At 37.8% G+C, this 15,540-nt stretch overlaps 1 protein-coding gene across 1 annotated transcript in view; it reads right to left on the bottom strand.

Annotated features, from left to right (window-relative positions):
* Positions 1-15,540, bottom strand: part of PPARGC1A (PPARG coactivator 1 alpha) — a 99,035-nt gene that overhangs the window by 25,534 nt on the left and 57,961 nt on the right. The window contains exons 4-7 of the mRNA XM_006093273.3: positions 14,545-14,667; positions 13,472-13,676; positions 8,656-8,701; positions 8,473-8,546 (exon numbers count right to left, since the gene is read on the bottom strand). Coding sequence (XP_006093335.1) covers positions 8,473-8,546; positions 8,656-8,701; positions 13,472-13,676; positions 14,545-14,667 — 448 coding nt within the window. The remainder of the gene's footprint in view (positions 1-8,472; positions 8,547-8,655; positions 8,702-13,471; positions 13,677-14,544; positions 14,668-15,540) is intronic.

Here is a 15,540-nt window from a genome sequence, read left to right as displayed (position 1 = left end):
CCTGACCTGGAATCAAACTGTGACCTCTGGGTTCCTAGGTTGATGCTCAACCACTGAGCCAAGCTGGACGGGCAGATAATTTCTTAAACTTTTTACTGTTTACTGAAGCATCTTTAATCAGGGAGTGCCTTCAAGCAAGACTGAGACATCTTAAGACTCACAAGACCGCCAACCACCAGTGCCTAATTGAAAATCTATTTCCAGAGACAGTTGAAACCCAAAGCAAAACAACAATGTAAGAAGCACTTTTTTTTTCTTTACACATAGTGTCAAACTTTTAAGAGCGGCTGATGGGACAGGGGACCCCTTGCTGCACCCAAACTAATTAGATTTCTCTCACCCCATCTCCCCTGCCCAGATTTTTTCTCCTGTGGTAGGAGAGTAGTCAATACCAATTCCTTTATGCCACTACTTTTGCTCATCTTCCCACTAATCGCCGGACCCTCCATTTCATCCCACCAGCCTAAGCCAACAGTCGAATGCCTCCCATAACCTCCAGATTATTTCCTGTGTGTTGATTTCCTGGGGAATGTGTACACTTTGGTGTTGACAGTACAAGGTATATTCCGTGCTCTCTCTTGAACTTAGCAGGTTTCGACAGATTTATGGGAGGACAGATGGCCATTACAGGCTGAAGGCTGACAAGAGGCAGTTCAGAGCATTGTTAACACACTTGCACAAACTCTCAGCAGTGCAGCTCTGTGCAGAATGTAATTCAGCCTATAGCTTTTTTATTGCTGCCTATTTTCTTTTGTCAAAAGAGCCTGCTGTGCAGAGCAACAAATGGCTGCTATTACCCAGAATGTAATGGGTGTCAGACAAATCACGTAACACAAACAATCAAGAGTATGTAGGTCATATTTCAACAGAGCACAACCTTAGCAATATTTATGATTACTGCATTGAAATGTGCTCTATAATAAACAAGTACCTCTACATCACTCACACTTACGCACTTCTGCACAGCAGATCCGGGAGAAGTGGCACACACTCTACAGTCATCGTTTTAAACAGCCCTTTGATTTAAAAAAAAAAAAGTCGAAGGCAAGTTTTGTTTTGTTTTGTTTTTCATTATGTGCCATAAAACGATTTTCTTGGAGGAGTTCTCTTTTGGGTTTCTTTGTTTAATTGAATGACTCTGGTAAATGGCGAGTCCTCTGCTCTGTTTTCTGTGCTCCACTATCCACCCAATGACTGCAGCGGGATCTTTATTGCAATAGTTTACAGCATTTTACAGAATCTCCTGCTAAATCTGGGACTTGCTTTGGAGTGTATTTGACAGTGAGATTTTTCTTCTGTCGCACGCCAATTCAGTTGTTGCTTAAGGAAAAAACAACGAGAAGATGAGTATCTGTATGTTTAAAAACTCACCAAAAAAGGAGGATCGGGCCAACAGAAGTGTGTGACTTGTCCTATTCACATACTTTGGGCCTCGAGAACTTGGAGGAGGTGTCAAGAGGACATAGGAAAGGCTGATACTCAGTATGAGCTGTTATTGCTACATGAATTGTTAGAATATTTCTTAACCTAAGCTCCTCCAGTGCCCTCTGCCCACCCCCAGGACTCCTGGGAGCTCCATGAGAGCAGCAACCAAAGTGTTAACAGTAGACACGGAGGGGCCCCCCACACCCTGCTCTGGCCCAGAGTGCCTCCACCCCTATTACTTTTTAAGTATTTCCTATATCACCCCTGATTGCAGGGGAACAAACTGGCCTTACAGCAAAGCTTCAGAACATTCCTGTGACATGTGACTAATTCCCCAACTGTTGCTCAGGGAAGATGAAGATCTTATCATTGACCCTGTGCACTCTCCCGCAGAGCAGGGGCAGGAAGGGGAGCAGGGTGAGAATGAAACGGACCTGGTTTTCCAGGTGTCTGCCACCAAAGCCTCCCAAGCTAATAAGGGAGAGGAAATTGCTTTGTGATTCTTGTTTAAAGAAACACGATAGTACCATTTCCAGAAAGAAAACAGAACAAAGAAATTATCTTTCCCAAGGTTGGGTCAAGATGGATGAGATTAAACAGAGAAAATGAATGATATGTTTGAAATATGGAAGGAATTCCTGACAGTCAGAGTTGGCAAAAGTTGCAATGTGCTGTAAAGAGAACTTGTTGGGTCTCTGTTCCTTGGACTCTTCGGGCCCAGGAATGGATTATATGATCTGTCAAAATCATTTTCCAGTTCCCTGATGCTGTGGTTTTTCCTTTGAAAACTAATGACCATGGCTCATATTTTGCTTTGGTCTATTTCCCCAAAGATAAGTCACATACAAAAGAAGTATATACAGACAGGGTAGAGCAAATTTATGCTGTTTGTCAATATCCCATCCAGCACGATGAACTTTTAAGTGGGAAGTTTAAAAAAGAAAATATAAAACTCTACATAAAAGAAGTCTAAAAAGTTAAAAATTGATTGGTTAATGAGTGGGTTTTTTTAAATGCAAGTCCATTGATGTGCACTTTGAATGATTGCCCATTTAAACCGAGGAAAAACATTAAGTGAAAAATAAATGAGACCAAATTATACGCCCACTATCATCAAAACCATGGGGGGAAAATATATCAAAGGAAGAAAAAGATTGCTAAGACTTAGTGTGTTAGGGGGATGAGACTGCTGATTATGTTGCTCCTCTCATTTCCCTAATTAGTTATAAATTAGTTATATTGCTTTTTATTACTTGTATAGTAATAACAATAAAACAACTTACACATGCATGTGCCTATACATATCCATGAAATTTGGGGGTCAGTCACTCTGGTCCCTAACCAAATTTCTTCCTGTCTTGTGGTTAAAACCATCATCTTGTTCAGCTGACATTGCTTTGCCATTACCATTTGAGAAACAAAAAGTCTAGTGCTCTGAAAATTTCCATATGCAATAGGGTTGAATGCCGTCTGCCAAAAGAGCATTCTCTTTTCTCTCATCTTGCTTTACTAACAGCTACTGTATTTTGAAATCACATTAGTTTTTACACCTGTAAAAGAGAAGTGTTTTTTTTTTATCAGCCAAAATGAGCTAGTTTGGGACAATCACAAAGTCAGACCAGCTGGCAATACCTACTAAAGCAAACTTCCTATCTCATCCCTCCTGTTTCCCAAAGACTCTGCAGATGGGACAGAGGGATTATTCAGGAGGTCTTAGAATTTTGTTGACTCTTTATATTTCCACTGAAATGTTTGGAAAATTTCACTAAAATTTGTCAGAGTAAAGGAAAACAAGACATCACAAAAGCATGGGCAACAGCTTGGTATGATTCTTCTGCCACAACCCAACAGATTAAGTTTGTAGACCCAGGATCAACAAATCAACAACACGAATGCTGTTTCTACCCTGTCCACCCCCCTGCTGCACCTATGGCAGACATCACTAATTGATCATGACATTCCTACTGAGCACAGACTTGGCCTTAGAATCCTTCTCAACACAACGCTCCTGGCAGCCAATACCAATCAATGACACTTGGCAAGTGAAATGAAACCTATTTAACATAACAGATGTCGACTACTATCTTTAAAATCCAGGCTTCAGGAAAGAAACATAATGTCTAGTCAGACAGACCTGCTTTGAACCCTGGGTTCACCACGGAGCTAGAATCAACATAAAACTTTTTCCTCAACAATTAACTGGGCAGAGAGTAAAAAAGATGATATCTGTGCGGTGCTATTAGGGAGAGCCTACGCTGTAGAATTAGTAGCAATAGTAACTGTTGTTGAGAGAATATCAAATAGGATATTTCTACCTTGATTTGGTAAATCCCACACCCACACAAAAAGCAGTATATGTTTAATTTCATGGGGACTTAATGGGGTTTTGCCATAAGAACCCATAATTTCATATATTAAAGTTCCAAAGAGGAGATAACATTAACTCAATTAAAGATCATCAAAAGATGCAAAGATGTGCAATGACCTTAGTAGATGAAGTTAACATAGTAGTTAAATAGCTAATACTTATTGAACACATATATGCTGGTACTGGACCAAGTCTTTTTCATGTTTTCTCTCATTTAATCCTCATGGTGACTCAATAAAATGCAGGTATACTTATCATCTTCATTTGATGCATAAGGTTCCTGAGAATGACGGAAGTTTCTTAAATTGACCAAAAGCCATACACCTAGATAGGGGTAGATTCAGAATTTGAACTTAGATTAGTCCCATATCAGAGCCAATGTTCCTCACAGCTTCACTAAGCTACACTATCTGTTTTTTGAAAATCAAAATAAATTACTTTTATTTGGAGCATTACTGCTTATAAAGTGTATTGGTTCAGGTTAAACTACATGAAATTGCCATTTTTGTATTTCCAAAATGGTTGAATACTGGCGATTTTAAGTTTGAACCTATAATTTAGTCCTTTGAGTCAGACAGTAATTTCATTTGGGAATTATAAATAGGGCTTTAAAATTGAGGAATCTCAGCCCTAGAGAAGAGTAAGGATATTGAAAAATGTTCTAGAAATAAAAAGATGAAGGAGGGAAAGTACTTGTGTTATCTTGCATATTCCCTTGCTGATTTCACTGTCCCTGTCAAATTCCTTTCTCCTAAATATCTCTTTGATTTCCTTCCTTCTTGCTTCTACTCCAACAATATCTTCCCCTCTTTCTACCTGTACACTTCAAAATCTGATACACATATTTTTCTCCCTTAAGGCTCCCCAAGTTTACCACATGGAGAGCCCAATTCCCTCCAAACTCCTTTCTATAGATCACTTCACTCACTCACTGTATAATCAGATTGTCTTAATGCTTATTTCAGTCCTGAACTGCCTTTGCATTTCTTTTCAATCTTCTGTAATCATTATATATAACTTGAAGCCATGTTATAGGGTTCCCTTTGATAACTTCGTTCCTCCCTTCGGTGATTCTCTGAGGCATAACTGGTGTTGGTCACATTCTCCAAACACTACTATACAACAAATTTTACTCAAGGTTTTTAGAGGAGCTGGAGATCATGTACATCATACATTTCAGATCCACAATAGCTCTGCCAAAAAAGCAAAACAAAACTCTCCTCCACCAGTCTCTTCCTCCATATATCACCCTCCAGGCATGTTCCATACTTCTTCCAGCTTTCCTCAGCCTCCTCCAAGTTCCTCCTCACCCCTTGTTTTCCTATAGCTCTAAATTTCTTCTCTGATGCAATGCAATTTGGCCTACCACCGCTTCTCTAATTTGCATCTTCACGCTTACAGCCACCATGCTCAACAAACTAAAAAATGCCCCTTGTGCCCACTTTTCTTAGGAGGTAACTGAACATTATAAATAATAAATGATATTTTCCCTTTATGTTTCCCATACAATGTGTTCTCTTCTCCGAACAGCCTATGAGCCCACTCCTTAAACAGGAAAACATTTACCAGCATCTACTATGGCACTATGCTCCATGGATTAGTCTCTCTGTTTGACACTTGCTGTGCATCCATCAACCAAGAGCTATCATATTGCAAGCACAGAGTAGGCATGAAAAATACGTTGTTAAATTGATTTCCATTGTACCCAATAATCTTTCAAAGCACCAAGAAAAAGGGATTTAAACACATAGAAGAATTCTGGTACACTGACAGAAATAAATCCACTGTATATGTTTTTAAAGATTATAAGTACTTTTAAAGTATTTTCTATAAATCTCTACCTGCCTTTCAATAGTGTAGGCTACTATCCATCAAAATTATGACTAAATTGCTTAAAATTAGTTATCAATAAGAGAAACATTAAAACTTCTGGTAAAAAATCAAAGTAATTGATTTTTTATAACAACATAATCTCACTAATAGAAGAAATGCAATTTAAATGATATGTTCGTACACATAAATTAACAAAACATTTTAAAAACAAAGACACCCAATGCTAGAAAGGAGGAAATAAAGCAAGTATATCCAAAGAGTGTTAATAGGATTATAGATAGAAATACCCTTTTCAGAAAGCAATGTGGCAATAGATATCCAAAGCCCCCAAAGTATTTGTGTCCTTATATTCAGTATGAATAACTACTATAAATTTATTTTGAGAAAATCAGAATAAGACATTTATGAATGAAGATGTCCACTGCAGTAACAACCTAAATATATAACAGTAGGGGTATGAATAAGTAAATTTAGATGTACCTATTCAAACTAAGGTTATATTGCATCCTAAAAGCATTATAATAAAGGGCCATGATGATACAAAAATTCATCATTAAAATGTTAATAGAAAACTGGGGAAGCAAATTCACATATATATGAATATATACAAAAAGATCACAGATATATAAAAATATCCATAGAAAACAATGGCATAGTTATCTTTGTATCTTAGAACCATGAATAATTTTTCTACCAGTTTATATTATTGACATTTTTACAGTAAAGTTTATTATTTATAATTAAAGAATAATAAAAAAGTATTTATTTAATACAAATCTTGGTTTTGGTATATATCATGGAAACTTTCTCAACCCTCTCTAAAAGAAAGTAACTGACTAATACAACATTCTGAACATTTTTAGTTAATAGATTCCTTTCAGTTAACTTGTCACAGTAGGCCATTTTTTCAAACCAGTTAATGTCCATTATACTGGTGACTAAAATTATGTGAGAAAATAAAATATCATGTAAATAAAATATCAGTAAAAAAGTTGTTCCTATAAAAAGACCCCGTAAAGACTAAATGAAGGGCTGTCAAATGTTGTAGATTGGTGCTAATGAAAAGCACTGAGGAAAAATGAAGACTTATGATTGCAATTTATACGAAAGTCATAAAAATCTAGAATGGTTCTACACTAAGAGTACCACACAAATATCTTTAACTCTTTTATTTCAAAAAGTAAGAAACAAAAAATGGGACCATCCACAATGCATTATTAGTGAGGCTTGTGACAGAAAGATGCCTACTTAAGTTTGCCTACTTAGGTTCAAAGTAAAGGTTTCTGTTTTCCACCAAAATTGGATATTTTAATGTATATTTGTGTTTTAAGCAAAAGTAAAATAGCAAGACAAAAGTATACTTTAATCAACACTTTGGATAAAACCACCAAATACTCATTCTCATTGATCTGATATGAAGACCTCTACTGCATGCAGTATATACACAAAAGAATAACTTATAATCATATATGTAAATTATAATTCATTTAAACAATTATGTATGCCTATGCTTATAAGCAAATATATATGTAAGTATATGTGTATATGCATATAAAGATATATTTGTATATATGTATATATATGAGTCTACATACATACACACATATAAAATATATGTAAATACCATGAAATTAACTACTCTACTGTTTTACCAAATTGTGCGATCATGCAATAGATCTTTCATATGAAGGTAATTTAGGGAACTCAAAGTGTGAAATTAAACTTAGCGACAATGACCATGGTGCATGTAGGCACTGTGGTTCTGGTTGAAAGCATCTTGTTTAACTTACTGTCCCTTTACCCTTATCAGCAATGGCCAGAGCCAAGAAATTTCTTGTTCAGATATCCTAAGGTTCACCTTCTGGTGGGGTTCAAGTCCCGAAACTTAAAGCTCTGTGCAAAGACACCATTTACAACCAAATCAGAAGTCTGCTTTGGAACTCTTGGTTTAGTAAGTTTCTCAGAGTTCAGTCCAAGTTTTTAGTGCTCCTTCCTCTTCAGTATGTGAAGTCAAGACTGGCTAAATGAGTTCAGAAGTCCAAATGGTGAAGGAAATAGCTCTTCTTTAAAATATATATAAGAACGTTTTGTATTGGTGAATGGGTATATTTTCATGTTTCTCCTTTGCTGAAAAGATATTAAAATGGTAACATACAGAGGAGAGCATTGCACTGTTAGGCACACCAGAGAGTGAGAAAACATTCCAAGTGAAGCATTGAGAAGTAGTAAACCTGGGTTTAAACCTCTGCTCCGTGCTTTCTCGCTCTGTGATCTTGGGCAAGTTACTCAACATCTCTGAACCTTATTTCTTCATCTTAAAAATGAGAGAACTACCACCATACTTATGAGGTCTTATGAAATTAGCCCAAACCAATTATGTGCCTGGCACATTTATTGAGAGGGAGATCAGTAAATGTTCATTTCTCCTACTACTCAAGTTGTGGTGTCTTACTCTGAAATAGGGTTATTTGAGGATCCAAAGCAGTAATACATATGGGGAGGGGAGAGCGAAAGTAGGTTTATGGTTGTGAGTGTGCAAAACAGTTTATTCTTGCATTATTTATTAATTATTGTATTATTTTCATACAAACAACTGTAAACCTACTTTTGCCCAATCCTGTATACACCAGACTCTTGCTCAAGTCTGACCCACAATAAATATCATCTCTTAAAGAAAGTAAACAACTAGAAATATTTATAGACAACTTCTTATCCAATGTTGTTTGTTCTCTATTATTGTCATTAATCACACAAAGAAAACAATCTATTTAACATATATTATTTAACATATATTCATCACACACACACACACACACACACAATTCCAAGTGAAATGTAAGGCTCACCTGCAGTTCCAGAGAGTTCCACACTTAAGGTTCGTTCAATAGTCTTGTTCTCAAATGGGGAACCCTTGGGGTCACTGGAAGATATGGCACATTTATAAAAACAAACTGAAATGGAGTTGCTGTAGCCAAATGTATTAGAACCCCCTTCCCTTTCTGAAAATGGTTACATTTCTTAATACTTACTTTGGTGACTCTGGGGTCAGAGGAAGAGATAAAGTTGTTGGTTTGGCTAAAGGAAAAAAAAGGAAACTAATTATGAAATATTGAGTGTTTTTTTAGATTTGTTTTCTTGCTACAACTGTCAGTGGGAAACTGGAAACTGTAAATCAAAAGTAAGGAAATCCCTGAATATTAGATCAAAGTCAGACGACAGTCCATTATGCTAAAAAAAAAAAAAAATCCAAACAACATTTGTATCAGAAAAATACCATTCAAAAAACATACAAAAATCGAGTTTAAAAAAAAAAGGTAGCATCCCTGTTAAGGATATCAAATGTGCATTATACCATCAGAAGGAAATAATGTTTTCTATTTGAATTTGGAATACAGTACACGGTTTGTTTAGACAAGAAAAGAGCAGAGTAACTACAAGATGACAGAACGTTATGAATATTCAGTTGATTTTTCTCCTAAAACATATAATTTTATATCTAGCCTGAGAATAGGTTATTTGTATGAGGCCAAAGCTAACCCAATAACCATTCCCTTCACTAAAATGAATTCAGAGATTATGGCAAATTTTGGACATTGATCCAGATGGTTGAAAAGGGGCTCAGATTCTCAAATCTGATAAACAAGTAAAGTAAGATACTATGTTTATCAGTTGAGAGACCCAGAGCTTTGTAAGGAGAGCTCACCTACTTCCCTTTATGCTTCCTAAATTTTACCTGTTACAGAAGGCATTTCCCAATTATAAAGGGTGAAGTAAGAAGCTGCTTCTTACTCCAAAATTTCAATTGCTACTCTTCAGCAGTCTTGTATTTTGAACAGAAGGAGGGGAAAGCATAATGAGAAATGCCCTTGGGATATATATCTACATATCTATAATAATAAAAGCGCAATATGCTAATTAGACCTGATGTCCTCCCAGAGGTCCTTCCCGGATGAAGCTGGGGCTGCAGCCACGGGGTCCAAGCAGCCACCGATGGCTGCAAGGGAGGGATTCAGGCAGCTGCCCCCGACTTCCAGGGAGGGATCCAGGCAGCCGCTGAGGCTGCGAAGGCCTACTCTTGCATGAATTTCATGCATCGGGCCTCTAGGCTATATAATAAAAGCCTAAGCAACAGTTAAGGTGGAACGACCAGAACGACCGGTCACTATGATGCGCACTGACAACCAGGGGACAGATGCTCAACACAGGAGTTGCCCCTGGTAGTCAGTGCGCTCCCACAGGGGTAACGCCACTCAGCCAGAAGCCGGGCTCCTGGCTGGCGAGCACAGCAGTGGTGGTGGGAGCTTCTCCCTCCTCTATGGCAGCACTAAGGAGCAGCAAGCCAAGCGGTAAGGAGCAGTGAGCAGGTGGGCGGTAAGGAGCAAGGGGTCCTGGGCTGCGAGAGAGTGCAGGCTCGGCTGAGGGACCCCCCCCCCCCGCCCAGTGCATAACTGGGCCTCTAGTTTTTTATATATATGCCTACCTAGAAAGATATATGTATACATATGTCAATTTTTTCTCAGTAAAATAACTGAATTGAAATAAAAACGGTCTTTAGAATAATCTTCCTTATTTTATGGAGGAAAAGCCTGAGAAAAATCTTTGAGATGCTAAAAGATATTGTCAGAGCCATAAAAATAGTTACTGGCAGAGTTGGCCCAGAATATATTTCCTTTCTCCTATTATCAAAAGAGACTGCAACCAATAGATATTCAAGCAAATTAATCAACCCCAGTAATTAAGGTCTTTTGAAATGTGAAAATATTATTTATATCCAAATTAGGCTGAAATTAGGTACTTTACTTGGATAAATAGTATTTACATATTTAATTTGTAGATTTAGATTTAGTTTTTAAACAATGGAATGGTTTCTCATCTATCCAATGTGCATTCAGTAATACGAAGCTCATGCTGTCTTCTACAAATTAGGTACATTGATTGATTGGCTTTTCCATATAAACAGATAAATGAACTGGTCTTACATTATTTTTTTGGTATGTCTGATATAATGAACCTTTCAAAAAGAACACACTTAAGAAGGAACTTTACCAACTTTTAAGGTGTTCAACTAATAATTACAATAATGCATGCGGGTTCTACAGAACATGTCTATCTATGAACTATGTGCTATCACACACAATAAAAGCACATGGAAAATCAGTCACTAGAATTCCAGTTTTCAAGGTGTAGAGTTGGCTTTCTGAAATGCTCAAAGGAAGACCCCCAAAATTCTGGTAGTTGGGTATAGGTAAGGCCAAGGGCAATGGAAGGAGGGAGTAGGCAATGGAGATATGTAATGGGACAAAAGGCAACAGGAAATGAGAGCCATAGGGGAAGGGTACAGCTGAAACCACATATAGACTCTAATCACTGAATATGTCCAGGCTCACAAAAGCTCACGAAAGGAGCCTGCTTTGGTTCACTCAGAGTTTAATCCACACTGATCTTTGAGGGCAGGAATTCATCTTTTTTTATGCAGAACATGGTATTTTTAGTGAATGAATACATTAGCAAATGAATGAATAAGTGAATGAGGGGGACACCAACAAGTGCCAAAGGCCAGACTATTATCACAAAGAACTTGAAAGAACCTGAAGTCACCATGTTACAAAGAACAAACAGGAAGTTCAGTGAGGAAAAAATTACAATACATTAAGAAAGGTAACCTCAGCAGAATCTCTCAGTATCATCTCCAAGAGTTCACGTGTCTTTCTTTCAAATTTTGATAATAATTTAAGTAATCCCTGAAGCTGAGCATTTATTTCCTGTTGGTTATTAACAGCCAGCCATGTTTGCTTTGTTTTAGGACTTTAATAACTACAAGAATAAATAGTTATTTATTTATATATATAATATTTATATATATATATATTTATATAGTTATATATAACTATATTGTCAAAAGGTTTTGTTCTGGGATAAACTCTTTATGCCTCACCACAGACAAATACCTTAAAAAAAACAAACCACATAAAGCATGTCTCTTCTAAAGAATATTTCCCCCATAGGCCAATTTAGTTCCTCACTGCCATGGTTTGCAACAGTGTACAGTAATATTTAGTGGTAAGCAAATTTAAAAATTGGAAAAAAAAGAACCTCAAAATCCAAAAGGGCCAATTAAAGTTTCAAAACAAGACCTTTGAAATGTGCTGCTAGGCTGGGTTTACTGCCTCCAAGGCTTCGTCGAGCTCAGGACCTCATATTCGGCTCCAGAAAATGAATGCATGACTAGCAGAAGGTGGAGAGTTGCAGTGAATTCTTCAATTCACTCACTAGAGCAAGCCCAGCTGGCTTTCCCTCACCTGAGGCCTTGGACAGCTATGTGTCTGTCCCCCAGCAGACTGGTTCTGCTCTGGGAAAAACTCTTGCAGTGTGTGAGGGGCCCATCAGGCCTAAGCAAGCTAAGAGAACTTGGCTCCTGTCCATAAATATATTTCCCTGAACTGGCAGAAAGAGATGGGTAGTGATTTTGAGATAGCCACCAGGAAAAACCTAACTGGGAGACAACTTAACATATTAAGGGAAGGTTCCTGAAAAATCTGGGTTTATGGTGAGCTGGGGATGAGAGAGGGAAAGTCAAAACATTAGGAAAGAAAATCCTGTTGAAAAGCAGCAGCAGCAGCAGCATACCTGTGCAAAGTAATCATGGTTCATAACAGGGAGGTGGGGCTACCGCTCTGCAGCTGCACGGGGAAGTTGGGAAAACAAAAGGGAAAAAAAGAGGTGGGTGTTTATAAATACTATATTAGCAAATGCCTACTTCCACTACAGGGGTAGAGGTCAACTTCACGTGGAAACTGGGATATTTTTAAGCAACGGCAACTTTTACAAGTTCTTTTTGCACCTGTAAGACTAGAATATCTTGAAAGGAGGGGCCGAAAACAAAAGAAAATTTTATCTCTGCCAAGAGAGGTTTTTCCCAAATCAGCCTGATCTGCCTCAGAAGCCTTCTGATAATGTATGGGGGTAATAAAAAAAAATCAATCTAGCTGTTTCATTTAATCTAGGCAATCATTTCTTCAGATAGAAAGCAAATTTTTAAAATTCTAGGAATTTCCAAATCCTTATTTACAAAAAAAAAAAAAAAAAAAAATCTGTGAGCCTAACATGTACTCTTAAAAAAAATAGGAAATGCCGAAACCGGTTTGGCTCAGTGGATAGAGCGTCGGCCTGCGGACTGATCTGCCTCAGAAGCCTTCTGATAATGTATGGGGGTAATAAAAAAAAATCAATCTAGCTGTTGCAGGAGGCGGCTGATCGATGTTTCTCTCTCATCGATGTTTCTAACTCTCTATCTCTCTCCCTTCCTCTCTGTAAAAAATCAATAAAATATGTTTAAAAAAAAAAAAAAAAAAATAGGAAAGAATGCACATAATAACCACAAGAGGCTGCATAATTGTTATTTACAATTTCTTTAGGTACATACACAGCAAGTCAACAATGCCTTATTTTTTCCATTATTGAAAGAGAAAAAAAATAAAAGCTCTGTAATGAATCCCCTAGCCCGGTCTGCCCAGAACTTCAATGACCTCAGCATTTTCAGAGCTCATGTAAACCTCATCTGAGGTTTCAATGCTCCCCACTTCACCACCCCTGCCCCTCACTCGGCTAACATTTCAGGGACCATTGGGTGATTGTGAATCAGGCTGCATATCAGCTAAATAGGATATGTTCAACCTGTGTTCACGGAAGGATTTTTTCCCTGCATCTACAGTGAAGTGCTGAATTCTCTTTCCAGAGTGAAACTGTGGAAATGGAAGCCCACAGTTTGGGCCTCGCCAGCCCTGTGTATGCTGGCTCTCCCTTCAGCGCTCTCACCCACAGAGTATGTTTTGGTCCCCAACCTACCTTGTAAATGTTGCGACTGCGATTGTGTGTGGGACTTCTTTTTGGAGGTGCATTTGTCTCTGCTGCTGTTCCTGGTCTCTGTGGGTTTGCTGTGAGGAGGGTCATCGTTTGTGGTCAGATACTTGAGAAGCTCCGAGCAGGGACGTCTTTGTGGCTTTTGCTGTTGACAAATGCTCTTCGCTTTATTGCTCCATGAATTCTCGGTCTTAAAAACAAGGCATAAAGAAAGCTAAAATTAGTGAACTGAACCTTAGCAGAATGGATATAGGTTTTCTGAAGAGATGAGATTTTCAATGAAGTGTTCAGTCTAAGTGTACAGGATCTATGAGCTGTGAATAATTGTTTGCAGAACAAGGAAAGAAAATTACATTTAAGATTCCTAAATGACATTTATGCAGCTTTTTATTTCATTTCTCCTACATTTCAATGTTCTTACTCAGCAACATGTAACTAACAAGACCCTACAGCGCCTTTACTGTGAATAAAAAAAAAAATAAGCTGGTTTAAACCTTAATTTGCCATTGATTGCCAGAGCCCAGTATTCACAATTCTCTTAAGTACCCCTTAACGTTCCGTTTTCACTCACAGTGAATGGCAAGACAAACATTGTTTAATACAGCCCGCTAACCGAATTATGTCATTGCCAGCATTCCATCCAATTAATGGCAGAGACGGATCTTTTGCGGTGATTCCAGAGCAATCTTTCTCAGGTTGGACAGCTGGCAAAACAGCAACCCTGCATCTTAAAGTCACTTATAGTTAATACCAGCCTATCAGCAAATTGAATTGCAGCCCGCACTGCTGCATGTATTAATAAAATGGTCAAGGAGCAACAGACGGCAGAACTTCCATTCCAATTGTCCAAAGACAAAGTGTAAATGGGCTCTGCCTGGTTTACAGCAGCTAGAGTGCTGCTTTTGGACTCCCATTTCGTCATCGGTTTCAGCATCGTGAAGCAGCTGCAGGTGCCCAGCCCAATGAACACCGTAAATAAGCCCACGACTTGTTTTACAGCTTCAAGGAAAAACCCTCTGTGACTTCCCCTCCTATATTAAAAAAGTTTACTTTTGTACCTTAACGACTGCAGGGTTTGTTCTCATCCTGTGACTATGGTTTGCATGGTTCTGGGTACTGAGACCACTGCATTCATTATAACTTAGCTGAGTGTTGGCTGGTGCCAGTAAGAGCTTCTTAAGCTAGAAACATAGCAGAGAAGGGGAAAAGCAAGAGAGTTATGAGTCTTCTGAGCATTAGAATAAGTTATTAAAATTTCAAACTTAAAATTCAGTAATTGTAATGATAAAAGTAATTCTATCACTCTTTAATTATATCACACCTCAGCACAAAAGCTCTAATAAACATGTATTTTTATTTATTTTTTATTTTTTGTGCTTTCTTTCAGAATGTTTTTTTTATTGATTAAGTTATTACATATGTGTCCTTATCCCCACATTACCCCCACAAACATGTATTTTTAAAAACTAAGAAGAAGTTTGGCATTACACTACCACCTCTGAAACTATTTCCTTTTCCTACATTTGAGACTTAGTGTTGTCTATCTCAATATTTCATTTATATAAAATAAGGGAAAAGGATCTTCCTAACAGGATTTCCAAACCACTACTGGGTGGGAAAAGCTGCCTTGCTAAATGAGGATTTGGGGCTTGGGGAGGGAGTATATGGACATTTTCCCGTCAACAACCCAAATGAATCAAGTGGCAATAAATTAAAGATTCTGTGATGTTCTGAGTCATGTTGCACAATAAAGTATAATACTTTACTGATTCAAAGAACACTTGGAATAAAAGAATGGCTATCTTTGATGAAGATTTATAAATAGCCCTAGACAGATTTGCTCAGTCGATAGAGCATCCACTGCAGACTGAAGGGTCCCAGGTTCCATTCCAGTCCAGGGCACATGCCCAGGTTGGGGGCTGGATCACCAGTAGGGGGCATGCAGGAGGTAGCCAATCAATGATTCTCTCTCATCATTGATGTTTCTATCTCTCCCTCTCCCTTCATCTCTGAAATCAAATATATATATATATATATATATATTTGTAAATGGA

The sequence above is a fragment of the Myotis lucifugus genome, unplaced genomic scaffold (assembly GCF_000147115.1).
Source record: "Myotis lucifugus unplaced genomic scaffold, Myoluc2.0 scaffold_112, whole genome shotgun sequence".
Classification (NCBI taxonomy): Eukaryota; Metazoa; Chordata; class Mammalia; order Chiroptera; family Vespertilionidae; genus Myotis; species Myotis lucifugus.
This window is presented reverse-complemented; position numbering and strand designations above follow the sequence as displayed.